Consider the following 27,727-nt stretch of genomic DNA (forward strand, 5'->3'; position numbering starts at 1 on the left):
GGAAGAGGCGGCGGGGAGGGGCTATCATAGCTTATCTAAGCTGCTTTTTAGTTCAAATTAGTGTCAGGAGTTTACCAAAGCATTTAGCATTTATAGGCACACGGGTGGCTCATTCAAATGAATCCAATCTCCACGGAATGTGTCAAGGCAGATGTAGATTGTCCAAAGTAGTAAAGCAAATCTCCTGCGCTCGAGTAGAATATGACGGAGGAAAAAGGGATACTTCAGACTCCAATGGAAAGAAGCCTGTGGTCTTGCTGCCCCCTCAGGATCAAGGGTGTCCAGAACAAACTGGGAAAGGAAGACAAAAGAAAAAGGAAGGACTAAACAAGCAACCATCAAATACAGGAAGGGGTGGGGCCAGCTCCCATTTAATCCCTGGCCTTTCCGGAGTGTGACCCAGCAGCAACTTTTCTGGCTCTGAGGTAGGGGGCTCGCCCCTGAAACGCATCAGCCCAGCCATAGCAGCCCCATGCGGCACACTGCATGCCATTCAGCTTTGTGTGGGACTTTGGCTACCTTGGAGATTTTATGTGCAATATTGATGTGTGTACTATCACACCTGCCTTGTGAGTATATTGTATACTTTTTAATATTTTAATAAATGGTTTTAGTGGTGATGCACTAGGTCGTTGCGCCCCTTTTTCTTTTGTCTTCCTTTCGTAGATTGCCCAAAAACAGGATGGGAGGTGTAAGGCCTCATGCACACACAACGTTAAAAAATCACTAGTGCTGAAGTCAGGAGAAAGTTGAGTTAAAAAGCCGCTGGTACCTGCATATATGGGTGTTTTTTGATGTTTCTTTCAGTAAAAACACTCCCTATAATGTAAAATTGCATTTAGCAGCGATTTTTGGCATTTTTCGTTTTTACAGCTCAACAGCCTCTGCCCCTAAACGCTTATGCCTCAAAAGGCCTCTGAAAGTTTGTGTGCAGGGACACATAGGATAACATGGAGGGGCATTTAGAGGCAGTAAAAAAAAAAAACGTCAAAGGCCCAAACAGCAGCTGTAAGATTTTGTCTGTGTGCATGAGGCCTAAAAGTTTGTGAAAACACCCTTTTCTAATTAAATCATTCAATCCTATGGTATTAGGAAGCCTGCAATATGTGCTAATCCTTCAATTTACATAGCTAATGGTGTGAATTATGATAATATACAAAACTGCAGTGCTAGTAAAAAATTGCAGCAATGGTAGTGAGGCTCTTACAAAACCTAAAAGTCTTTAAATGGATTGTAAAGTCTCATCAATTTTCACCCTAATGCATTCAAATCATTAGGGTGAAAAACCTTCTTTGCTGCAGCCCCCCCAGAACCCCCCTTTTTCTTACCTGATCCCATTCGTTCCAGCGCCATGCACAAGCCCAGCGGCTCCAGCCTCTGGCTCTCATCTCATTGGACAGATATTGCTCTTGCTGCTGTCAATCAAATCCAATGACACAGAACGGGGGCGGGGCCGAGCCCCATTGTCTGTGTTAATGGACGCAGCAGCAGGACTCGGGTACGCGCCCCCATGGGTGCACCCATGGAAAGTGGCTTTCCGCGGGGTCACCTGATGAATAGGAGGAGCCAGGAGTATGGCACGGGCACCCCAGAAGTGGAGAATTGGGGCTGCTCTGTGCAAAATGCTTGCACAGAGCAGGTAAGTATTACATGTTTGTAATTTTTATTTAAAAAAAAATTCTTTACAACCCCTTTTAATGTATATACAGTGATAGTAGTAAAACTGTTCCACATCATGAGAGAATCCTTCACCATGATGTTCAAAAGGAACGTCAGATGCAAAGACCTCAAAGCCCAGAGGTCAAGCTGAGCTTTAGGCCCGTTCACACCTGAGCGTATTTCAGCTCATAAAACGCTCATCTCTGAAGTCTCAAAACGCCCAACAAGCAAAATCCCATTCATCTCAATGACCCCTGTTCACATTTGAGAGTTTTGTCAACTGAAGCTCAAAAAAGTAAATGAGCTTCTTTTTTGGCAGATTACAAGCCTTGGAGCCTAAGTATTGTACAATGCTCATACAAGATTACCGAATAGACCACAACTGCCTCATCGGTTCCCAGTGCAGCATAATGTATTAATCAGTATCCACAAAATAAAACTCTAAAGCCCCGTACACAAGCAACGATTATCGGCCGACCGATCGTCCGACTTTTGTCCAGAGTGGTGTTTTGTTGGTTGGAATGTGCCTAGACTGCACACGAATTTTCTCACCCAACAAAAATGTACTTCAGAAGTGATGTCATGTGTTGGTTTGCTTTCTTTGTGTTTTTTCTTCTCTGAGCATGCCCAGACTTGCTCATAAGATTTTTGTCTGAGGAAATCTGTACTGACTGATGGAAAATCGGCCATTGTGTTGACGGCCAACAAAAATTTTATAGTCTGCACACCAGTTTTTTTTCGGCCGAAAAGTCGGAGTCGGTTGTCGGAAGCATCATACTAACAAGCCGAAAATCGGCAGATCGGACGTTGGCCGAAAATTCCCTGCCAATTTTCGATGCGTGTGTACGGGCCTTTATGATGCAGATTACCCAAGGCCTCATAGTCTAATATGTAGAGGAAGCACTATTAGACAGCACTACATCCTGATAACATGGACACTTTGGACTTTTACTGGTGTGCAAGGGCAAACAGATTAAAAAAATACTTTTACAACTTTTATTCACATAAGATTCATAGATAATAACATATGAGGTGTGTCTAAAGTTTGGTGAATGGTCAGATATCTCAACGGCAACATGGACCTGGCACGCACATGCACATGGCTATCCAGAGACACGTAGAGAAGCGCCACCTAGCATGGAGTACACGTGACTGTCCAGGTAAACTCGCTGCGGGCAGTCGAACGTAGTCAGTGTAAGAGGTAGGGTCACAGTGCAACTGAGCAAGCAATAAAGGCGCTTTTCCACTGCATGGAACCGAACGGTTCGGCACGCTTTTGTGCTTTTCCACTGCTGGTACCACATGGTATAGTGTTGGAACGGTTCGGTATGGTACGGCGGCGCTTTTCCACTGCATGGAACCGAACAGTACGGCACGGTACGGCTCTGAAAAAACAGTACCTACTCGATTGTGGTTCCAACAGGTACCATAACTGGTACCATATCCCACAATCCTTGGCATGCAGTCACTTCTAGCCACTGATTGGTCAGAGAATCCCACCCACCCCGTTGTTATCCCACCCACTTAACTTTAGTACTACTTTAGTGGAAAAGCAAACCTATACCGTACCGTACCGAACCGTTCCAACACCATACCATGCGGTACCAGCAGTGGAAAAGCAGGGCCGAGTAGAGCCGAGCCGGTACTTGCAGTGGAAAAGTGCCACGGTGACAGAGACGCATGAAATGTTGATGCAAGTTTACAGGTCAGAAAATGTGTCAACCGCTTTCGCGACGGGAAGGAAACGACAGAGACTGAGCCACATTCGGGTTGCCCGTTTGTAACTTCTGTTTTTTGTTTTTTGTTTTCTGATACCGTCCACCAAACTTTTTAGACACACCTAATATATCTAAGTGAATGTACTCATTCATATTCTGCTAAAAAAAGAAAGGCAAAGTCTGACATGGTAGATTTCTTTTCTAAAAATAATAGTGGCCTGGCTGTTTTGCTGACCCATTTGACCTTGAACTGGGACAAGTACTATGAACATAAGAACTTGTAATTTTTCTTTGACTTTCTTGCTCTTACGTGCATTAGGTCAGTGACTCAGAAAATAGTGATCCAATGGGTCAGAATATTAGCCAGGCAATAACAGAAAGAGGTCAGAAATGGCATCTCTTGTATTTCTGTCATGATGGGATTACTTTAATGTCCATGTCTAAGTTCATCACAAGAGCTGCTATCGGACAATTACTTGTCTGTATCCAGACCAGACCTGTATAAGCGAGTGGCCTTTTCAGATTACAGTATACAGTGGTACGGAAAGTATTCAGACCCCCTTAAATTTTTCACTCTTTGTAATATTGCAGCCATTTGCTAAAATCATTTAAGTTCATTCTTCTTCCTCATGAATGTACACATAGCACCCCATACTGACAGAAAAACACAGAATTGTTGACATTGTTGCAGATTTATTAAAAAAGAAAAACTGAAATATTACATGGTCCTAAGTATTCAGACCCTTTGCTGTGACACTCATATATTTAACTCAGGTGCTTTCCATTTCTTCTGATCATCCTTGAGATGGTTCTACACCTTCATTTAAGTCCAGCTGTGTTTGATTATACTGATTGGACTTGATTAGGAAAGCCACACACCTGTCTATATAAGACCTTCCAGATCACAATGCATGTCAGAGCAAATGAGAATCATGAGGTCAAAGGAACTGCCTGAAGAGCTCAGAGACAGAATTGTGGCAAGGCACAGATCTGGCCAAGGTTACAAAAAGATTTCTGCTGCACTTAAGGTTCCTAAGAGCACAGTGGCCTCCATAATCCTCAAATGGAAGACGTTTGGGACGACCAGAACCCTTCCTAGAGCTGGCCGTCCGGCCAAACTGAGCTATCGGGGGAGAAGAGCCTTGGTGAGAGAGGTAAAGAAGAACCCAAAGATCACTGTGGCTGAGCTCCAGAGATGCAGTCAGGAGATGGGAGAAAGTTGTAGAAAGTCAACCATCACTGCAGCCCTTCACCAGTCGGGGCTTTATGGCAGAGTGGCCCGACGGAAGCCTCTCCTCAGTGTAAGACACATGAAAGCCCGCATGGAGTTTGCTAAAAAACACCTGAAGGACTCCAAGATGGTGAGAAATAAGATTCTCTGGTCTGATGAGACCAAAATAGAACTTTTTGGCCTTAATTCTAAGCGGTATGTGTGGAGAAAACCAGGCACTGCTCATCACCTGTCCAATACAGTCCCAACAGTCAAGCATGGTGGTGGCAGCATCATGCTGTGGGGGTGTTTTTCAGCTGCAGGGACAGGACGACTGGTTGCAATCGAGGGAAAGATGAATGCGGCCAAGTACAGGGATATCCTGGACAAAAACCTTCTCCAGAGTGCTCTGGACCTCAGACTGGGCCGAAGGTTTACCTTCCAACAAGACAATGACCCTAAGCACACAGCTAAAATAACGAAGGAGTGGCTTCACAACAACTCCGTGACTGTTCTTGAATGGCCCAGCCAGAGCCCTGACTTAAACCCAATTGAGCATCTCTGGAGAGACCTAAAAATGGCTGTCCACCAACGTTTACCATCCAACCTGACAGAACTGGAGAGGATCTGCAAGGAGGAATGGCAGAGGATCCCCAAATCCAGGTGTGAAAGACTTGTTGCATCTTTCCCAAAAAGACTCCTGGCTGTATTAGATCAAAAGGGGGCTTCTACTAAATACTGAGTAAAGGGTCCGAATACTTAGGACCATGTGATATTTCAGTTTTTCTTTTTTAATAAATCTGCAACAATGTCAACAATTCTGTGTTTTTCTGTCAGTATGGGGTGCTATGTGTACATTCATGAGGAAGAAGAATGAACTTAAATGATTTTAGCAAATGGCTGCAATATAACAAAGAGTGAAAAATTTAAGGGGGTCTGAATACTTTCCATACCCACTGTATACAATAAATGTTATGCTTCTGCTACAGTATGTCTTACTGATTTTATTTGTTTCTTTGGTCCTTAAGATACATTTGTGCAGTGCCCAGAGGAAACTCCTGAGTCCGTCACATCAAATGATGGTGGTTTACGAATGTTAAAGCCTAAACCTAAATCGAAAGTAATCAGATCACATCTAAATGGTAAGATTTTAAAGATGTATGTATTTAGCAACTACCTTTCAGATCTATTTCAGTGCAGCAAGAATTTTGGTAATCTCCAAATAATAAATAATAGCAAAGTGTATTGCTATCTACTCATATTCTGCTTCTACAATTTAGTCACAATAGCTGACTTTTAGGCCACTTTCATATAGGCGTTATCTGTTCAATCATGTTTTTGCTAAAAAATGTATTCAGTTTACATCAGTTAGCATCCATCTTCTGTTCAGTTCTGTTCCATTTACATCCATTTTTTGTTGGCTGCAGTTTTTAAAAAGCAGCAAAAATGCAGACTTGTTCCATTTAAAAAACGGACTTTAGTGGAAGCTGGCAAAAAACTGATGTAAACCGATGACACTCACTTACATATACACTATATTATCAAAAGTATTGGGACACCTGCCTTTACACGCACATTGACTTTAATGGCATCCCAGTCTTAGTCTGTAGGGTTCAATATTGAGTTGGTCCTGTTGCAGAGTGCGATCACTGGGTACAGCGGAGTCCATTCAGATCAGACATTGTGGAGTAAACAGGAACTGGCTTCTTTATTGGAACATAACATAGGAATCAAACATGTCACCTCATCATTTGTAATAAGAAGAACACAGACAGGAAGAGATAACCAACAAGTACAGTGCAGTGTACAGGAAACACACATCATAGAAAATGCATAGCATATCACTTAGCATTAGCGACATCTACTTTCCTATTTGTGAACCGCAGTATATCGGATAAGCTAAAAGCTGTTGTATCTCCAACACTCCTTCTCAACAGCTAAGGCTTAGTCTATTAAACCCATGTTCTTTGTAAGCCTTGAGTGTCTTTCAGCAGTCAGAGGCTTTGTAAGGATATCTGCTGTCATATCCTCGGTTGGGCAATAAAGTAACTCAAGAAGACCTTGCTCTTGAAGATCCCTTAGAAAGTGGAACTTCACATCAATGTGCTTGGTTCTTGAATTAACTCCTTCCATGCGTGCAAGTGCAAGGCATCCTTGATTGTCCTCATAGATTTCTGTTGGTCCCAACTGTGGTAGACCCATGTCTGTTAATAGCTGTCTCAGCCATATAACTTCTTGGCTTGCCTGCACTGCAGCAACATATTCTGCTTCAGTAGATGACAGTGAAACAGAGAGTTGCTTTTTACTAGTCCAACTGATGGCACCTCCTGACAGAAAAAATAAGTATCCACTGGTAGATTTCCTGTCGCTGGTGTCTCCTGCCCAATCAGCATCCATATATCCTGTCAAGGTGCTTTCATCACTTGCTGGTAACTTTAGCTTGTAGTGCGAAGTCCCTTTAAGATAGCGAATGATTCGCTTTACAGCATTCCAGTCCTTTTGACTTGGCATTGAAATCTTTCTGCATAGGATTCCAACAGTTGCTGCAATGTCCGGCCTTGTAGCAGTGGTAAGATATAGCAATTTCCCTATTGCCTTCCTGTATTGAGTATTAGTAGGTAATGGGTTATCTTGGCAATTCATCTCCTTTAGGTAGTTGGTTTCCATAGGAGACTTTACTGGTTTGACGTCTTCCATTCCAAATGTTTCAATTATTTCTTGTATTTTGTGACTTTGGTTCAGAAGAAAGCTGCCATCTTCCTCTCTCTCGATCTGGATGCCGAGGTAATTCTTTATGTTGCCAAGATCTTTGGTGTTGAAGTTCTGATTTTAGTTTTTCTAGTATTTCTGCTTCATCCCCTTCTTGCTCAAAGCAAATCAGGATATCATCCACATAAATAAGCATATAGACCCATCTGTCTGCCAATTTCTTTGTGTATAAGCAGGGGTCTGCTTTACTCCTCAGAAAGTTCTGATGTGTAAGCACTTCATTTATTTTTATATTCCACGCTCTGGCTGCTTGCTTTAGTCCATATATACTCCTGCGAAGTTTGCAAACTAGGTCTGGTCTTTGTTCATCTTTAAACCCTGGCGGCTGTTCCATGTAAATTTCTTCTGTTAGCTCGCCATGTAGAAACGCGGTTTTCACATCAAAACGTTTCACTTGCATTTTCCTTGTGACGGCTACTGTCAGTAAAGTCCGTATTGTAGTGTGCTTGACTACTGGTGCAAATGTCTCGTCATAGTCCTCTCCGTATTTTTAAGAATAGCCCTTAGCTACTAGTCTTGCTTTGTATCGCTCAATTGTGCCATCTGCATTGTATTTCACTTTAAAAGTCCATTTACAGCCTATGGCTTTCCTTCCGGGTCGTAGTTCTGTAAGTGTCCATGTTTTATTGTCATGCATGGATTTTATCTCTTCATCAGTGGCCTTTATCCATTTCTTGTTCTGAAAGCTGAGATATTTCTTCCCAGGTTGCAGGTTCATTGATATTGGCAGTACTTGCTTTGTATGAGAGACGTACAGGTGGTTTACCTTTGTTTTCTCTTGTTGAACGTCTCGGTTTTGTGTCTGAGCCTTCTTGTGTCTGCTCTTTAGTACTGGTAGAGTCTACACTCACTTCAACTGTTCAGAAGTTACAGAGATGGGCTGGTCAATGTCAGTTTTCTCTTCTATTCTTGCTTCTACTGTTGTCATTACATTGTCTCTGAAATCTTCAACAAAAGTTATGCTGTTGCTAATGGTAACCTTGTCTGTTTTGGGATTAAGGATTCTGTAACCTTTGACATTGTCACTGTATCCAACAAAGATACCTTCAAATGCTCTGTTTTGGAGTTTGGTGCGTTTTTCTTTAGGTATGTAGATGAATGCTTTGCATCCAAAAACTCTTAGGTGTTTTACATTTGGCTTCTCATTGTGCCAAAGTTCATATGGAGTTTTCTCTATTGTTCTGGAAAGAAGTCTGTTCTGCAAATATGTAGCTGTCATAGCTGCTTCACCCCAGTATTTTTGTGGTAGTCCAGAGTTTGTCAGCATACATCTGTTCATTTCAGTCAGAGTTCTGTTCTTTCTTTCAGCTACTCCATTTTGTTATGGTGTATATGTGACTGTCTTTTGATGTTCTATTCCATTCTCTTTTAAGTACTCTTGTATCTTATATCCTGTGAATTCACCTCCATTGTCACTCCGAAGTATGAGAGGCTTCCTCTGAAACTTGTTACTGGTCTTTAATATATAGTCTTGTAATTTGTCAAAAACTTCACTCTTGTGTTGCATTAGGTAGGTGACTGTGTATCTTGAATAGTCGTCTATGAAAGTTAATATGTACCTTTTGCCTCCAGGTGTAGGTGGGTTTAGGGGACCACACACGTCACTGTGAACTAATTCAAGTGGTCTTGAAGCTCTCTTCTGACTGACTTTGGGAATGTTGCTCTTGTAGCTTTGGATTTAATGCAACATTCACACTTAACAGTAACTGGACAAGGGGATATTGTTAGATCCCTTGTCAGATTCCTCCTCTGTAGTTCCTGTATGCATTCTGGGTGTCTGTGACCTAGATGTCTATGCCATATATGTATACAGTCATTGTGCTTGTGTGCACATAGTCTCACTTTTTCCTTCACTGTGTCGAGGTGATACAGATGATCATCCAGCTTGGCACTTGCTACTGTCTGGTTGCCGTTTAGGATTGAACACTTGTCACCTTGGAATGTTACAGTTAGTCCTCTGGCTGTCAGACGCTTCACAGATAACAGTCCTCCTTCTAGATTAGGAACATAAAGCACATCTTTCACTGGTATGGCTAGGTTGTGTCCCGCATCATCAGGGCATACAAGGGTTCCATGCCCATATCCTTCTGCATGTATTTGCTTCCATCTGCAAGATAAATAGTTTCTTTGTTGTTCAGATCAAGTTCTGTGAAAAAACTTCTATCACTTGTCATGTGACTGGTTGCCCCCGAATCGATGCACCAGCCTTGACATTTATTGTTGCCTGTCGCTTTAAATGTGTCATTCCAGTTTCCTTCCCATGGATCATTGACTGTGGCTTTGACCTTTTGTTTAGCATAAGAGGGACGCTCTCTTCTTTGCTCTGCTTTCCATATAGTACAGTCTTTCTTTGTGTCCCTGTTTGTGACATCTGAAACACACTCTGGTCTCTTTCCTGTGTAACCTTGCGTCTGTAACTTTAAGAGCGGTTCTGGTGTCGGTTTCTGTGGAGTCATGCACTAATTCCTTTCTTCTCTGATACTCATCTATAAGCCTGGTTTTTACAAATGTTAGCGTCAGATCTGTCTCAGGCCGTGTCTCCAGTGCATTGATCAGTGCAGTATATGTATCGGGCAAACTGCATAACAACATGGCTGCTGCGTGGCTGTCTGTTATATTCTCCCCGATTGATCTGAGTTGTGCAATCACTTCCAGCATTGCGTTTATGTGCTCCTGCATGTCCTGTTCTCTGCTAAGTCTCATTCTGTAAAGTTTCCGCAGTAGAAACAGCTTGCTGTTTAAACTGGATCTTTCATGCAGTCTTTTTAGAACATCCCACATGCCTTTCGCTGTGTCCTCATGGCGTATATGTATGAGCTGATCATCCTCCACTAGTAAGCTTATGGTGGCCCGTGCCTGTCTGTTTTTCTTGTCCCAGTCCTGATTATTGTCCTGTGGCCTCTCTGTAGTGGTAACCTCCCATAAGTCATCTCTAGATAATAGCATTTCTACTTTACACTTCCATAGCTTATAATTGTCATTGTTCAGCTTGGCCACTGAGAGTTTAAATTCTGAGTTTCCAGACATTTTTCCCTCCTTTATATATAAACAGTCTTACTTGTCTATAGGCGATGTCACTGGAAACCTTCCTTATGTCGATCTCCGCATCAGTCACACTCTCTCCCGTTGAAGGCTTTGTTCTGCCTGGGCCACACCTGGTCATAAGACTTTATCCGGATCCTGGGCCCATAACCTGTTGCACAGTGCGATCACTGGGTACAGCCGAGTCCATTCAGATCAGACATTGTGGAGTAAACAGGAACTGGCTTCTTTATTGGAACATAACACAGGAATCAAACATGTCACCTCATCATTTGTAATAAGAACACAGACAGGAAGAGAGAACCAACAAATACAGTGCAGTGTACAGGAAACACACATCATAGAAAATGCATAGCATATCACTTAGCATTAGCGACATCTACTGTCCTATTTGTGAACTGCAGTTTATCGGATAAGCTAAAAGCTGTTGTATCTCCAACAGGTCCACCCTTTGCAGGTATAACAGCTTCAACTCTCCTGGGAAAGCTGTCCACAAGGTTTAGGAGTGTGTCTATGGGAATGTTTGACCATTCTTCCATTGACCATTCTTGGGTTGAGGTCAGGACTCTGTGCAGGCCAGTCAAGTTCCTCCACCCCAAACTCGCTCATCCATGTCTTTATGGACCTTGCTTTGTGCACTGGTGTGCAGTCATGTTGGAACTTGAAGGGGCTATCTCCAAACTGTTCCCACAAAGTTGGGAGCATGAAATTGTCCAAAATGTCTTGGTATGCTGATGCCTTAGGAATTCCCTCTACTGGAACTAAGGGGTCAAGCCAAACCCCTGAAAAACAACCCCACACCATAATCCCCCCTCCACTAAATGTTTTGGACCGATGCACAAAGCAAGATCCATAAAGACGCAAATGAGCGAGCTTGGGGTGGAGGAACTTGACTGGCCTGCACAAAGTCCTGACCTTAACCCCATAGAACACCTTTGGGATGAAGCGAGCCATGCCTTCTCATCCACATCAGTGCCTGACCTTACAAATGTGCTTCTGGAAGAATGGTCAAACATTCCTATAGACATACTCCTAAACCTTGTGGACAGCCTTCCCAGATGAGTTGAAGCTGTTAAAGCTGCAAAGGGTGGACCAACTCAATATTAAACCCTACAGACTAAGACTGGGATGCCAATAAAGTTCATGTGCGTGTAAAGGCAGGTGTCCAGTTACTTTTGCTAATATGGTGTATTTGCCCATAGGCATGCAACAATGTCCATTTTTCATCCATCAACAGAGAGATGAAAAACCGGACAGATTGAACACTTGTGGCAACAAAGTTACAGGACAACTAAACATTAAAATGTTGGGAAATATTAATATTTATATAAATATTTGCCTGAACTTGCACTTTATAGCTAAACGCTAGACAGATATAAGCATAGGCATGCACAGGAGGTATCCCGAGGCACACCTTTCTTTACCCCATGCGGCGCAGAGTTCATCTGCTGCCTAAACCCCCTAAACACCCCCTCCCATAGTGCTGGTTGCTCCCCTACTCTCCTCTGCCACCGGCTGCTGCTGTGGGCACAAGGGAATGTTTTGGGGTGAAGAGTGGGGGAAGGGGCCGGTAAAAATATCATCACAGGTGGGACTGGGCAGAGGAGGCTTATGTTGAAAGGGCACTGTGATGTAAGGGGGGGCTGTTATGTGAAGGGGAACTGAGGTTACTGTGATACTGCTGTAAGGGGGGGTCAGTGATGTAAAGGGGAACTGTGGACACTAATGTAAAGGGGGAGAATGTGGTTTTAAGGGCTGGTTGTGATGTGAAAGGGGGACTTGGGATGCTAATAGACTTGTGCAATTTGTTTTGGTCCGAATGTTAATTTGGATGAATTATTGGTTATTCGGAGATTCAAATGTGTTGCTGTATACTGTTCTTGTCTCAGGGTCTGGTGAGGCAATTGCAGCTGTTCACAGTAAATAGCTTCAGCTTCCTCATCCGACCCTGAAACATGATTCTTCCAGGTGCCACATATGTGGTCAGCAGGGCAGAGGACGGGGTCAACGGGATATAGGACAGGGTCAGCGGCACATTGGACAGGGTCAGCAGGGCAGAGGACAGGGTCAGCGGGACATAGGACAGGGTCAGCAGGGCAGAGGACAGGGTCAGCAGGGCAGAGGACAGGGTCAGCAGGGCAGAGGACGGGGTCAGCAGGGCAGAGGACAGGGTCAGCGGGACATAGGACAGGGTCAGCGGGGCAGAGGAGGGGGTCAGCAGGGCAGAGGACAGGGTCAGCAGGGCAGAGGACGGGGTCAGCGGGACATAGGACAGGGTCAGCAGGGCAGAGGACAGGGTCAGTGGGACATAGGACAGGGTCAGCAGGGCAGAGGAGGGGGTCAGCGGGACATAGGACAGGGTCACCGGGGCAGAGGACAGGGTCAGCGGGACATAGGACAGGGTCAGCAGGGCAGAGGAGGGGGTCAGCAGGGCAGAGGATGGGGTCAGCAGGGCAGAGGATGGGGTCAGCAGGGTATAGGACAGGGGTCAGTTGGGCAGAGCATGGGGTCAGTGGGGCAGGGGATGCGGTCGGCAGGGCAGAGGACAGGGTCAGTAGGGCAGAGCATGTAGTCAGTGGGTCAGCTGGGCATAGGACAGGGTCACCACTGGGTTTTTTATTTTTTGCTAAACAAATGAAAAAAGGCCAAACATTTTGAAAAAAAAACTTTTTCTTAGTTTCTGTTATAAAATTTTCAAACAGGTAATTTTTTTTTTCGGAAAAAAAAATCAGAACTAGACAACTGCACTGTAGCTGTTATTCTGCTTTAGCACAGTGGGAAAATGGTTACAGAGCCGCCTCTGCGTTTCTGCCTGGGGGCGTTGCCGCCCCACTCAAAAATGCCGCCCAAGGCAAAGCCTTCTTTGCCTCGTGGTAGATCCACTCCTGTATGTATGTAGTGATATCAGAAAACCGTAACCAGCCAGGCACCGAAGTGAAGTGAATTCAGGGAATGAATTGCACAAAGACGAAGCCTATGGGAGTGAGCAATAAGGTAGGTAGTTGTACTTATTCCTGCCCCTCATCCAGACAAGCATTTAACCCATGCAGTGCATCAGGGGACCCTACTGCACATGTACATTTAAAAGCAGCCTTGAGTTGGACTTTTGTATGTTTTACTGTATATACCTGAATGTAACCGGATATCAGTCACTTGCAGTACAAAGAGTCAGTCAGTTCATGCGCTGACAAGAAGCATGCTGATAGAAGGAGGAAGCAGAGTGACAGAGAGAGGAGCTCATGACTGTGCTGCTTCCTTTTTTACTATGCAATTACAGGCACAGACGGGTCCAGTATGACAGATAATAGCGGGTCCAGGATGACCTAAGCTCTGGGAAGGTAGTTTTGATGATGCTGACCATCAGACTGAAGACATCTAGTAAAAATAAAAAATTACTGTGGAGATAATATCTGGAATAAAGCAAAATATTTCAGCTAAAGCTGCTTTTTTTATCTTACCTTTTTTATTGTGCTACTCTTATTATTTTTTTTTTTTTGGCTGGAGTTCTACATTAATACATTAAACTGTTTGCTGTTTTGGGGAAAATTCTGATTATTACTATTATATATATATATTTTATTATTATTTTTTTTTTTTTTTACTGTGTATTCATGGTTTTCTGTTTCTCTGAATGCACTACAGTAGTTAACTGAAGTCTTTCCACAAGTGTCAATTTTTATAATGTAACACCCAAAATCATTTTATGTATTTAATCAATAACTGACTAGTAATCATATCTTCTTATTTCTTTTAATCAGTGTATCTTGGCATCATGAGCAAATTATATTTGAGAGTCATGCAGTCTAAAACACTTTTCAAGTTGGATTTTGGCCATAATTCCCAGTATAACAAACGTCCTCAAAAGAAGACAGCTAGCAAACTGTTTTCCATATCCCCATGTAAGTTGAATTTTGGTTCACTCAAATTAAATGGAACTGTAACTACAATACAATAAATGCATTATAATCTAGAATACCATTGTTTAGCACCTAAAGACATATACTTTTTAACCACTTGACCGGAAGATTTACCCCCTATATGACCAGGCTATTCTTTGCGATACGGCACTGTGGTACTTATAGGATAATTGCGCGGTCATGCGACACCTAAATAAAATCAGTTTTTCCCCAAAAATAGAGCTTTATTTTGGTGGTATTTGATCACCTCTGCGGTTTTTATTTTTTGTGCTATTACCAAACAAATACCGACAACTTTTTAAAAAAAAATAAAAACTGTATTTTTTTTACTTTCTGCTATCCAATAAAAAAATTTAAAAAATCTAATTTCTTCATCAATTTAGGCCAATATGTATTCTGCTACGTTTTTGGTATATTGATTGGTTTGCACAAAAGGTATAGCCTCTACAAACTATGGAATGATTTTTAGACTTTTTGTTTTTTAAAAAATGTTTTACTAGTAATGGCAGCGATCAGTGATTTTTAGCGGGACTGCAACATTGCGGTGGACACTTCTGACACTAAGTGACACTTTTTGGGGACCAGTGACACCAATACAGTGATCAGTGCTAAAAAAAAATGCACTGTCACTGTACTAATGACACTGAAAGGGAAGAAGGGGTTAACACCAGGGGTGAGCAAAGGTTTAAATGTGTTCTATGGTAATGCTTTCTTACTGTTTGGGGGAGGGTTGACCTGTAGGAAGACAGAAATCAGTGTTCCTGCTTAACAGAAACACAAGATCTCTGTCTTCCTTACCAGCAGAACGGTGATCTGCCTTGTTTTCATTCTGCCTCTCTCTGAACGATCGTCGGGTTCCCAGCGAACACAGCGGCCGCCGGACTTTCTGATTGGCTCTCGCTGTATCCGATCACAGCGGGAGCGGGTCTCCCACGATGTGCGCACCCTAGACCAGGAAGAAGAAATTCCATACAGGTACGTGATTTTACGCTTAAGGGCCGCCTTGCCGCAGTATATGTACGTGGGGCGGTTCTTAAGTGGTTAATAGGTGGGGCTCCTATTTTGGCAAAATATTAGATATCAATGATCTCTTACCTCCACTACACTAGATATGCTATGTATGCTATACTATGTATGTCACGGCCCCGCCCCCCTCTCTCTGCTGACTGGCTGTGGCTGACAGCAGCAGGAGCCAATGGCCCCCACTTCTGCCCAAGAGGAGGGAGAGAGAGAGAGGCATTAAATATGCATTAAGGTAAAAATCTTTAGCGTTTAGATCCAATTTAAGAGGTACAATGGAAGTATCTCTCATGGGACTTTATGGCAGACAATTTTTTTTTTTTAAGCAATGTAAGCGGGGTCCCCCAAGGCTCAGTCCTGGGACCAACCTTGTTCAATTTATTCATAAACAGCATTGAGGACGGGATCAGTAGTTCGATATCAGTTTTTGCAGATGACACAAAATTGGGCAGGGCAATAACTGCACAGCATGGAGCAGATATCCTACAGAATGACCTGGACAAAATAACGGAGTGGGCAACGACATGGCAAATAACGTTTAATGTGGAGAAGTGTAAGGTTTTGCACTTGGGGACTAAAAACATAAAAGCACAATACCCTTTAGGGGGGGAACCCTTGGGGGAATCAAAAATGGAGAAGGATCTGGGAGTCTTGGTAGAGGATAGACTAGGCAACAGCATGCAATGTCAAGTGGCAGCTGCCAAAGCCAGCAAAATATTAGCATGCATAAAGAAAGGAATGTATTCCAGAGATAAGACTATAATCCTTCCACTTTATAAAACTCTGGTCCGACCGCATCTGGAGTATTCTGTCCAGTTCTGGTCGCCAGTCCTCAGGAGGGATGTGTTGGAGCTGGAGAGAGTCCAGAGAAGGGCATTTAAACTAATTAGGGGATTGGAGGACCTTAATTATGAAGAGCGTCTGCAATCGCTTGATTTATTCTCCCTGGAGAAGAGACGCCTGAGAGGGGACATGATTGCAATTTATAAATATCTCAATGGTAATCTCGGCATAGAAAAAAAGCTATTCAATCGGAGGGATTGCATGAGGACTCGGGGGCATACAATGCGATTAGAGGAGAAGCGTTTTACCCTCAGGCAACGTGGGGGGTTCTTTACTGTTAGGGCTACAAGATTGTGGAATTCTCTACCACAAGAGGTGGTTTCTGCGGGTAGTATGGTGGCTTCCAAAAGACTCTTAGACATACATCTCAAAGATCAAAACATTCAGGGGTTTGTGAGATGAGTACGGCCACACACACCTACACAGGTTGAACTGGATGGACTATTGTCTTTATTCAACCTCACCTACTATGTAATTATGTAACTATGTAATTAAAAGTAAGAAAACTTTCATACTCATTCATACACAAGATTAAAAGTTACATCTATACACCAAATAAATCTGGTCTAGACATTGTACAGAATAATCTAATAGTTGCCAAACTGGGAGTGACTGAAAGTGCATTAACCACTTACCGCAAAGTGACGTAGGACTACGTTGGCAAACTTTGCGGTAGTATACCGGGATGATGCCTCTAGCTAGAGACACCATCCCGGTACCGTGGTTTAGAGCCAACAGTCGGCTTTCCGTCGGTAACGACCGATGCAGCTCGGAAGCCGCTCGATCGTTACCCGTGTGAGCGGGAGGGGACGTCCCCCCCCCGTCCCACCGGGAGCCCCGAGCACCCAGCCGGCACGTCCGCCGGCTGGATGGAGTCCTGATCAAAGCCAGAAACGACAATCTGCTTAAATTGAAATGCACTTTACTATTGTATTGCATAATATTTCTTGTTTTTTCATTTTTCTGAATAAAAGTTTTATATTCAGAAAAAAAAAGCCGGAAGCGGCTTAGATCCGATGATGTAACCCAGAGGCGGCATCCATGACGTCACTTCCGGGTTACTGTGCTGCAAAAGGCGGCAAATTTAAAAAACGGCTGTATGCAAAAACGCTGTTTTTGGCGTTTTGCATACATGGAAGTGTAGTGGACGGGTCTAGGGTCTCAATCCCTCCATAAAGTGTACCTGTCACTATTTATTGGTGTCACGAGGGATGTTTACATTGCTTGTGACAGCAATAAAAGTGATCAGGTTTTTTTTTTTTTTTTAAAAAACCTGTAATAAAGTTTAAAAAAATAAATAAATAAATAGGAAAAAAAAAATTTTAGCCGCCCCCGTCACCGTTAGCTCGCGCACAAAAAAAACGTATATGGAAGTCGAGCCGCGAATTAAATCGCTGTTCAAACCACACATGTGAGGTATCGCCGCGATCGCCAGAGCGTGGGCAATAATTAAAAAGAAAGAGCTACACTCTAACTCTAAACTGGTAACCATTAAAAAAATTTAAAGCGTCGCCTATTGAGATCTCTATTGACCATAGTTTGTCGCCATCCCACGGGGGGGCGCAATTTTAAACCGTAACATGTTGGGTATCTATTTACTCGGCGTGACATCATCTTTCACAATATATAAAAAAAATTGCCTAACTTTACTGTTTAGTATTTTTTTTAAATGCAATGAAATGTGATTTTTCTAAATTTTTCCAAAAAAATGGCGTTTTAAAGACCGCTGCGCAAATACCGCGTGACAAAAAATATTGCAATGACCGACATTTTATTCTCCAGAGTCTTTGCTAAAAAAATATATATTATGTTTGGGGGTTCTAAGTAGTTTTCTAGGAAAAAATACTGGTTTTAACTTGTAAACAAAAAGTGTCAGAAATAGGGCTGGGGCTTAAGTGGTTAAACATATGAAGTTGTAGCTAACCATCAATTCCTCCCAATGCGTTTCCAAAAAAAGATAACCTTCCCTAGGGGGTATCAGGTGGATCAGACCTATGCAATATAAAGAAACAGTAAAGAGTATACAAATCTAGTATAGTATAGATCCACTTTAAGATTGCAGGATGCCACAGGAGCATTTCCCTTGGAGGGGGTTGTGGTGTTACCATGCCAAATTGCAATCCCCAAAAATCCCTGCAGATATCTGGCTGCCACTGGGAAACGGTTCTGAGAACCTGGCAGAGGAGACACCTTGTAATGGAAAATGTGTTCTTTCGCTCCAACATGTACCACTCCCTATTACTATTCCTACTCACTACCTATACAGCGGGTGCTCTGTCCATATCTTACTCCCACACTGTGGACCCACTGAATGAGGCAGAATCTCGTATTGAAGGACTTTTGTGTTGAAATGTGTGCCCAAACCTCACTGGCCTTCAGCATTCAATAAGATATGCGTTCCCTCAAGATAGCTGCCTGGAGCCCATAGCAGGGGACAAATTAGTGCTCAATGGTCTTCTGCCAGCCTGAGGAAATGGCACCTCGGTCAGATCAACAGATATACATCAGACCAAAACTTGCCTATATACCATGACATCTTCACCTAGGCAACTCGGGGAGCAACAGGGGGTACGGTAACAGTACAATCTTGTTTTTATACATGTCAATTTTGGAGCTACTATCAGAAGGCTATCATGGGGAGGAGGGGCCCCAGACAGTATATGCAGGCATGCATTGATGTATATTTTTTTTTTGGTTTAATTACAGATGGTATACTCAAAAAATCAGATACATCCTTAAGAGATCTACTTCCTGCTGCCTATCTTTCCTCTTCTTTAATGCTTAAAGTAATATTAACATCATTGTTTCAGACTGTCATCTCTGGTGAGTACCTAGATTCATTCTCAGAGCTGAAACCACACACATGTTGGATGGTATTCAACAGGCAGACCTGCATGTATAGGTGTGTGCAGCCTATTGCATTAGGGTGTGCACCCCAGAGCTCAAACACATGCATTAGGGCCTAATCATGGCTATTTTTATTTGGCTGTATTCCACTAGCATTAATGACCGTACTGTGATGGGGGGTTTTTTTCGTGGACTATAGAAACCATCTTTACCTTTCAGTATTTAGAAAGCTATGAATTTTAAAACTCCCCAAAAAATACAAATGCCTTTTTTTCAAGGAAATGGTACCTGGTGGACAGCATTTCCCCAAATTCTCACCCATTGCTCTTTTCCTGCAAAGAACTTGGGGTCACATTATCAGAGATGTATAGTAACTAAGTAGAATTACTTCACTACTGTATTTAACCACTTAAGCCCCGGAGGATTTGGCTGCTAAAAGACCAGGGTTTTTTTTGCGATTTTTTTTTTTTTACTGCGTGACTTTAACGGACAATTGCGCGGTCGTGCGACGCTGTACCTAAACTAATTTGATGTCCTTTTTTCCCACAAACAGAGCTTTCTTTTGGTGGTATTTGATCACCTGTGCGATTTTTTTGATCATGCGCTATAAACAAAAAAATAGCGTCAATTTTGCAAAAATAACAATATTTTTCACATTTTTTTATATGAAATTCCCCAAAAAAAATGTAAAAATCTAAATTTTTTAACATTTTCGGCAAATTTGTTTTATGCTACATATGTTTGGTTAAAAAAAAAATCGCAAAAAGCGTATTTTGATTGGTTTGCGCAAAAGTTATCGCGTTTACTAACAAAGTGAAAGATTTTTGTCATTTTTGGTGTTTTTTTTTTAACGCGTAATAGCGGCGATCTGCGATTTTTTTTTTTTTTTTTGCGGTACTGCGACATTGCAGCAGACAGATCGGACCCTTGACTGACATTTTTGACACTTTCGGGGTTACCAGTGACATTACTGCAGTAATCAGTGCTATACATATGCACTGTTACTGCAAAAATTACACTGGCAGGGAAGGGGTTAACTGTATTGGAGAGGGAGGGGTTAAGTGTGTCCTAGGGGCGTGTTTCTAACTGTAAAGGGACATGGCTATTGGTGTAAAAACAGAGATCAACGGTCCTACATAGTAGAACCGTCTGATCTTCATTTTTACACCAGGGAGAATGGCAGACGGTTTGTTTACATAAGCCGTCCGCCTTTCTCCCTTCACCGGAGCGATCGTGAGTGACCGGCGGACGATCGGGTTCGCCGGTCACACGCACTGACTTGTCAGTGAACGAGCCGGGGTGGGCGCGCGCCCGCCCGCAATTGGCTCACAAGTCAGTGACAGGCGAGTGACGTACCCCTACGTCACTCTGCCTGGCCGGGGCTGACCGCCGCAGTATATAGTCGTGCGGCGGTCGGCAACCGGTTAAGTACCGAAAGGCGGTATCTGTACTTTCCTAGAGTAGAATTTTTTTCTCCTACTTCCACTTTTACTTCACTACATTTTTTCAATGATTTCAATACTTCTACTCCGATATTTTTTTTTTGTGCTGCATAGTTACTCGTTACTATTATAAAAATGACCACTGCCAGAACAGTAGATGGCAGGTTTCATGAAGCTAAAAACATGTGTATTATCAGCGCATACGAAAATAAATACTACTGTATGTATAAATAAAAGCTGCATTTGAAATAATAAAAAACAATATGATGTTCAAACTTTTGACTTCTTTCTTTAATAACTACATAACACAGTACTTGTACATTTACTTTCAGTACTTGAGTAGCAAAATTTTTAAAAAAACTATTTGCAATACTTAAGTACAAAAAATGTTGAATACTTTAGTACTTCTACTCAAGTCACTTTTTGATCGAGCACTTCCACTTCTACTCAAGTCACTTTTTGATCGAGCACTTGTACTTTTACTCAAGTATGGGTTTTGAGTACTTTATACAACTCTGCACATTATACACAATGTGTTGAAGGGTTTGGGCCAGGCATTGACTTTGTGAGTTCTGGTTGGTATTCAATGAAGCAAATCAAGCTCAAGAAGTAAACTACATAAAAGTACATGTAAATGTCTGCCTTTGAGGCCAGTTGACATTACTGTTATCCAGATAACTAAGTCAGCTTTTAGGTCTTATTCACACAGGCACTGTGTCCTATACAGCATTAATGAGCTGTAGGTTTATGTGACTGGAGCAGTCTGGAGCCTATGTCACTGAATTTGAATGCAGAAGCTATATGGACACAGCTACAGGTCCTAATCTGACGCATGTTCAGGGGTAGGTCAAGGGCCCAAATGCACACTGTATGCATTTTGGGCCATGCACCTACCCTAGTGCAGCTTTCAAATAATCTACATACAGCCCCTGCTTCCCCATTCAGTAGCATAGGTTGCTTGCATCCAGTTCCAGACTCATTAATAAAGAGTTCAATTACACTGTATGGGCCCCAGGGACCCTATGATTGAAGCTTTTCATGACATCTCATCACACACAGTTTTTTTTTGTTTTTTTTTTAACAAACTTTTTTACACAAATCTCACATGACGTTAAATTGCCTCGCACTGTGCTGGAAAAAGTACTGGATGCAATATTTTTTTTAGTCACACCACCCACAAACCATGGCAGCGCAGTGGTGTGAGCAGGGCAAATAGGAGACAAAGCATTTTGCCTTGTCTATACGGAGGGATTGCGCTGGAATAGCCGCCCAACACAGTCCTACAGTATCATTTCTAGAGTGAACTAGCCCTTACTAAGGCTCGATTCACATCTATGCATGTTGCTTTTGAGTGTTTTAGCAGTGCTTTTTGCTGTGCTTTCCCCGTTTTCGGACACGCGTTTTGATGCATTTTGCGTTTTTTTTTTGTTTTTTTTTTATTCTTTTTTCTTTTTATTTGGTAAAATTTGTTGTTGGGCAGAGTAAATAATGCAAAACACGTCAAAAACAGGCTAAAAGTGCACTACTAGTGCTTTTCTGCTGCGTCTCTATTAAAGTCAATTAAAACAAAAAACAAAACAAAAGGCTGTGTTTTGCATTTAAAAAAGTCCCTGACCCTTTCCAAAAACAGAGGCACAAAAATATATTGATGGGAAGTTGGGAACGTCTTCTATAGGAACCTATGTTAAAAAATAATGTCCTGCGTTTCTGCAAAAAACATGAAAAAACACATTAGTGTGAAACAATCCCAAAGGCAAATAGACTGTGCACTTTGCAAGTGCAGATGCTTCAGAGCTTAGTAAATAAACTGAGGCTTCTCTTTGCAAAGAATACCCAATCGCATGCAAAGAAAATAATAAATAAATTAAAAAAAAACAATTTTCCTTGCACGTATAACACCTTCCTAGATGGGTGCTAGGTAAACGATAGTTTGCTCCATCTACTTATCAGGGGAGCCTGATCAGTAGTTAGGCCTGTTGCATGTGTCAATCTGTGATTCATCTGCACTGTATCCAATAGGGAAGCCTGTTGGACAGTGGAGGAAACCCAGCCAGTGACACACAGGCTTTTGTGGCTGTCCCAGTGGGTTGGCACAAGCAGCGGTGCATCCTGGGATACGTCATAAAAGCCAAGGGCACATGTGACAGGGTGTCTTTGGGGGGGAAGCCAGGTCCTAGGAGGAGGGTGACGGCTGTCTCTCCTCCTATCAGTGTGAAAGGTGGTCACAGGCAGTCGGCCTAGTGGACCAAGTGTGTGATGCTGAGCCAGGAGGTCCAGGATACTGACAAGTGGAGTTGGAGGCAGAGCAACCCAGGCAAAAACAGTGTCCGTGAGTACGGGAAGCTTGCCAGGGATCTGCCCAGGAAGGGGACCACTCCAGTGAAGAGTCAGTGGACAAGGGGCTAGCATGCACTGGAAGTGAGAAAGGGGGTGCCAGGTAAGGACCCTGAAGAGGAATCAATTCAGGAACCTATCTTCTACTTCACTTCAGTGGCAAGGTGAAGCAGTGGCCTTGCCACACACACTACAGTCAGTTGTCCTGAAGATTTGTGCATAGTTCATAGTTGGAGTATCCCACTCATCCCTTCTCCCATCCTAGTTCAGAATAAAACACAAAAACCAAATCCCCTGGACTGATCATTGTCTGAGCCAAGCATACGTTTCTACGGACTGTTGCTATGGGTAACCCAGGGGAATCCAATCTCAGCAGCTCCCTAGGGGGCAGCTACACACATGATTGGATGAAGGAAATCAGCAGAGCTTCCCCCTCATTTACTAAGCTCTGGCGTAACTGCACTTGCAGAGTGCACCGTCTATTTGCCTTTAGTAAATTAGCCCCATTCTCTAAGTTTTATTCAGTAAGACATTTCAGACATCATTGATGAGATGTAACATGCAGAACAGTGTTTCTCAACCTTTTTCCAGTTGGGGCACCCTTGAAAAGTATTTTCAGTCTTGAGGCACCCCTGTCTAAGGCTTGAGTCATGTTACTGTGTGTCGTGGAACATGCGCACAATCGCGCTTGTTCCTGGCAGACAAATGCTCTGCTCTTTAGGGATGCCATAAATTCTTGCCACTGTAGGGGGAAGCAGAGAGCACAGCACACTCCCCCTCCCCCCCCCCTTTACTTTCACTTTTGAGGCTGACGGAGCTGTCTATTAGTGCTAATGAAGAGTTTGGCAGGGGATCAGGAGATAGGGCTCATCTGATAGCCCTTCTCTCCCATGATCCTGTGGCACACCTCAGAACCTCTGGCGGCACACCAGTGTGCCGCGGCACACTGGTTGAGAAAGGCTGACTTAGAACAACTAATCAGAAATCACTTTTCATCAAGTTTCCTCTGCTGTCTTGCAGTATAACATGCCTCTCTTCTCTTTCTAAGAAACCCAGAGTCTGATGTATTACCACACTGGAGTATTTCAGCAAGACAAATGTCCTTTCAAATTTGAAGCTGTGGGCTTCGTGAATGATCAGCAGATAGACAAATATGACCATGATAGAAAGTGTGATGTCCCTGTGGCTTCCTGGATGGAAAAGAACAAGGATGAAAGTTATTGGGACAGGGAAACAACTTATCGCCAAGGCTGGGAGAAAGTCTTCAACGACAACCTCCGTATACTGAAACATAGGCTCAATGATTCTTCTGGTGAGTATTGTATACTGCTTTGTGTAGCTTATTCACTACAAAAGTTACACAATTTTTTGGATTATTGTTTGAGATGTTATAGTTTATAGTGAGAAAACCTTCAGAAGTCTTCTCTTCCTCTCTGTCAAGACTCGCATCCATTTATTAGATGAGTGGGACTTTTTAGATGGCAATAAAGAACCACTAAATCCTACAAAAATTCATTTTTATTGTTACATTATGTTAAAATATAACCATTTTAAAAAATAATTGTTCACTCGTAACTTACTGTGTATTTCTTATGTAATTGGTCCCAGACTCCCTATTCTCCTACTCCCTTCCCTTTATCTTTTCTTTCTGTCCCTTTTTCCATTTTCCCCCTTTCCCTTTTCTTCGGCCTCCTTGGGCTGCTTCTCATTTTCCTTCCTTTTTTCCTTCTCTTTCTTCTGTTTATGTCATGAGATTTGGTTGATGCTATTAGCGTACCTTAAACCGATTGCAAATTTCTCCCTACCTTGAGATGAGTTATACAATCCTACTTTTACTGTTTATATTGCTTACCAGGATCTCTCTTCTGGTTGGTACCTCACTTTATATTTTTCAATTGCTTGACCTTATTTTCAACCTCTAGACTTAAAATTTATAATCGTATTGTTCCATTTATGGTGACTGTGCAGGCTGGCTATGGGCGATAGCCATCAGCTGGGTCTGCACTTCACCCTATGACTCTTTTTCACGTTTTCTTGTTTTCTTGTTTTTTGTCGTTGTGTATAGTACATCTGTTTGTATTGCCTTAATATTTTAATAAAAATATTTTTGACTCTCAAATCATTGTCATATATAGCAGGGGTATTGAATTTGATTTTGCGGAGGTTCCATTAGTTAAATTTTCTTCCAGCAGAGATCCGAATTGCACGTTTGTGCGAAGACTCCTGTACATCACAGCCCCCCTTGTATCACAATCCCGTTCTTACATCAGTGTCCTCAGTCCTTTACACATTACAGTCCCCACTTCACATGACAGTTTTCCCTTCAATGTATATATCATGTACATAACACAACCTATTTATTCAAAGCAGTTCTCACTCCCCCTTTTAAATCATCACCCCCTCCCCCTACAGTACTGTCCTCTGCCCCTCCTCCCCCACAGCACTGCCCTCTTTACATCACCCCCCTCACATCACAACCCCCCCTAAACAGTAGTGTGTTCTGCCCCCTTCACATCATTTGTCCCCCACAGCACTGTCCTTCACATCACCTGCCCCAACCCCCTTCCACATCACCCCCCCCCCCTTCCACAGCACTGCCCCTCTTTACATCACCCCCCTTCCTCCACAGCACTGCTCTCCTTCACATCCCCTGCCCCAACCCCCCTCCACATCACCACCCCACAGCATTGCCCCCCTTCATATCACCTGCCCCAAACCCTTCACATCACCCCTCCTCCCTACAGCACTGCCCCTCTTCACATCACTGGCTCCCTACATATCATCGGCCCCCGTTACATTAACCCACACACACAGCGCTGCCCCCTTCACATCATCCCCCCCAGCACTGCCCCCTCACATCACAAATCCCTCCACCCACAGTATTGTGATCTGCCCTCTTCACTCCCCTACAGCACTGCCCCCTTTGCACAGATCTGCATTGGACGGGAGCAAGAGCTGCTTGCTGCTTTTCATATTAACCAGCAAGTAATTGGTGGTTAGGATGCAGGGCGGTCCTAACTACCAATCACTTGCTGGTTAATATGAAAAGCAGCCAGCAGCAATCGCTCCCGTCCAATGCAGAGCCGTGCCTCCCAAAGTCAGCTTAATACCAGCACTCAGCCTATTAACTGCCCCCAATGCAGAGCCGTGCTTCCCAAAGTCAGCTTAATACCAGCACTCAGCCTATTAGCCGCCCCCAATGCAGAGCTGTACCTCCCTCGCTTGGAATATTTGTGCCTCCCGACATGCGGAGAATTACACCTGCTGAGGCTGGGTAACAGAAGCGGCTCCTAAATGGCGCGACCGCAGGTCTGGATGAGACAGTGACTTGGTCTGGATCCGACCCGTGGTCCGCCATTTTAGTGATGCCTGTCATATAGCATACCGTGCCAAAAGTATTCATACCCCTTGAAAGTTTCCACATTTTGTCATGTTACAACCAAAAATAGAAATGTATTTTATTGGGATTTTATGTGATAGACCAACACAAAGTGGCACATAAATGTGAAGTAGAAGGAAAATTATAAATAGTCTTCACATTTTTTTTACAAATACATGTGAAAAGTGTGGTGTACATTTTGTATTCAGCCCCCCAGAGTCAATACTTTGTAGAACCAACTTTCGCTGCAATTACAGCTGCAAGTCTTTTTGGGGATGTCTCTACCAGCTTTGCACATCTAGAGAGTGAAATTTTTGCCTATTTGTCTTCAGAGGCGTACCTAGGGTCTCCAGCAGGAGAGAGGGGGTTTAAACAGAGAGAGACGGGGGGGGGGGTTGTCCGAGAGAGGGGGTGACAGAGCGAGAGAAGGGGGTGACAGAGCGAGAGAAGGGGGTGACAGAGCGAGAGAAGGGGGTGACAGAGAGAGAGAAAGAAGGGGGTGACAGAGAGAGAGAAAGAAGGGGGTGACAGGGAGAGAGAGGGGGTGACAGGGAGAGAGAGGGGGTGACAGGGAGAGAGAGGGGGTGACAGGGAGAGAGAGGGAGGACAGGGAGTGAGAGGGGGGTGACAGGGAGAGAGGGGTTGGCAGGGAGAGGGAGAGAGAGGGGGGTGACAGGGAGGTGACAGGGAGAGAGGGGGGCGACAGGGAGGGTGACAGGGAGAGAGGGGGTGAGAGGGAGGGTGACAGAGAGAGAGGGGGGTGACAGGGAAGGTGAAAGGGAGAGAGGGGGGTGACGGGAAGAGAGGGGGTGACAGGGAGAGTGGGGGGTGACAGGGAGAGAGGGGGGGTGACAGGGAGAGAGGGGGGTGAGAGGGAGGGTGACAGGGAGAGAGGGGGGTGACAGAGAGGGTGACAGGGAGAGAGGGGGTGACAGGGAGGGTGACAGGAAGAGATGGGGGTGACAGGGAGAGAGAGGGGGGTGACAGGAAGGATGACAGGGAGAGAGAGGGGGGTGATAGGGAGAGAGGGGGGTGACAGGGAGAGAGGGGGGGTGACAGGAAGAGAGGGGGGTGACAGGGAGAGAGGGGGGTGACAGGGAGAGAGGGGGGGTGACAGGGAGAGAGGGGGGTGACAGGGAGAGAGAGGGGGGTGACAGGGAGAGAGAGGGGGGTGACAGGGAGAGAGAGTGGGTGACGGGGAGAGAGAGTGGGTGACGGGGAGAGAGAGTGGGTGACGGGGAGAGAGAGGGGTGTGACGGGGAGAGAGAGGGGTGTGACGGGGAGAGAGAGGGGTGTGATGGGGAGAGAGAGGGGGATGACAGCGAGTGAGGGGGATGACAGGGAGAGAGGGGAGGTGACAGGGAGAGAGGGGGTGACAGGGAGAGGGGGGGTGACAGGGAGAGGGGGGGTGACAGGGAAAGGGGGGGTTACAAGGAGAGAGGGGGATGACAGGGAGAGAATGCTTCTGGTGCCTGAGAGGCCAGCCAGACCTTCCGTTGCTGCAGTACATTCATGCCTGGAGGAGTCGACTGATGATGTCATGTGGG

General features: G+C 43.9%; 1 protein-coding gene across 1 annotated transcript in view; it reads left to right on the forward strand.

Annotated features, from left to right (window-relative positions):
- Window positions 1-27,727, forward strand: part of LOC309560444 (class I histocompatibility antigen, F10 alpha chain-like) — a gene marked incomplete at both ends in the record, with an annotated part of 55,338 nt that overhangs the window by 5,205 nt on the left and 22,406 nt on the right. Inside the window, 4 exons of the mRNA XM_082264077.1 lie at window positions 5,616-5,729; window positions 14,157-14,297; window positions 18,885-19,001; window positions 23,850-24,113. Of these exons, the coding sequence (XP_082120203.1) occupies window positions 5,616-5,729; window positions 14,157-14,297; window positions 18,885-19,001; window positions 23,850-24,113 (636 nt within the window). The remainder of the gene's footprint in view (window positions 1-5,615; window positions 5,730-14,156; window positions 14,298-18,884; window positions 19,002-23,849; window positions 24,114-27,727) is intronic.

This window comes from Pelophylax lessonae, assembly GCF_965119305.1.
Source record: "Pelophylax lessonae genome assembly, chromosome: 7".
NCBI classification, from domain to species: domain Eukaryota; kingdom Metazoa; phylum Chordata; class Amphibia; order Anura; family Ranidae; genus Pelophylax; species Pelophylax lessonae.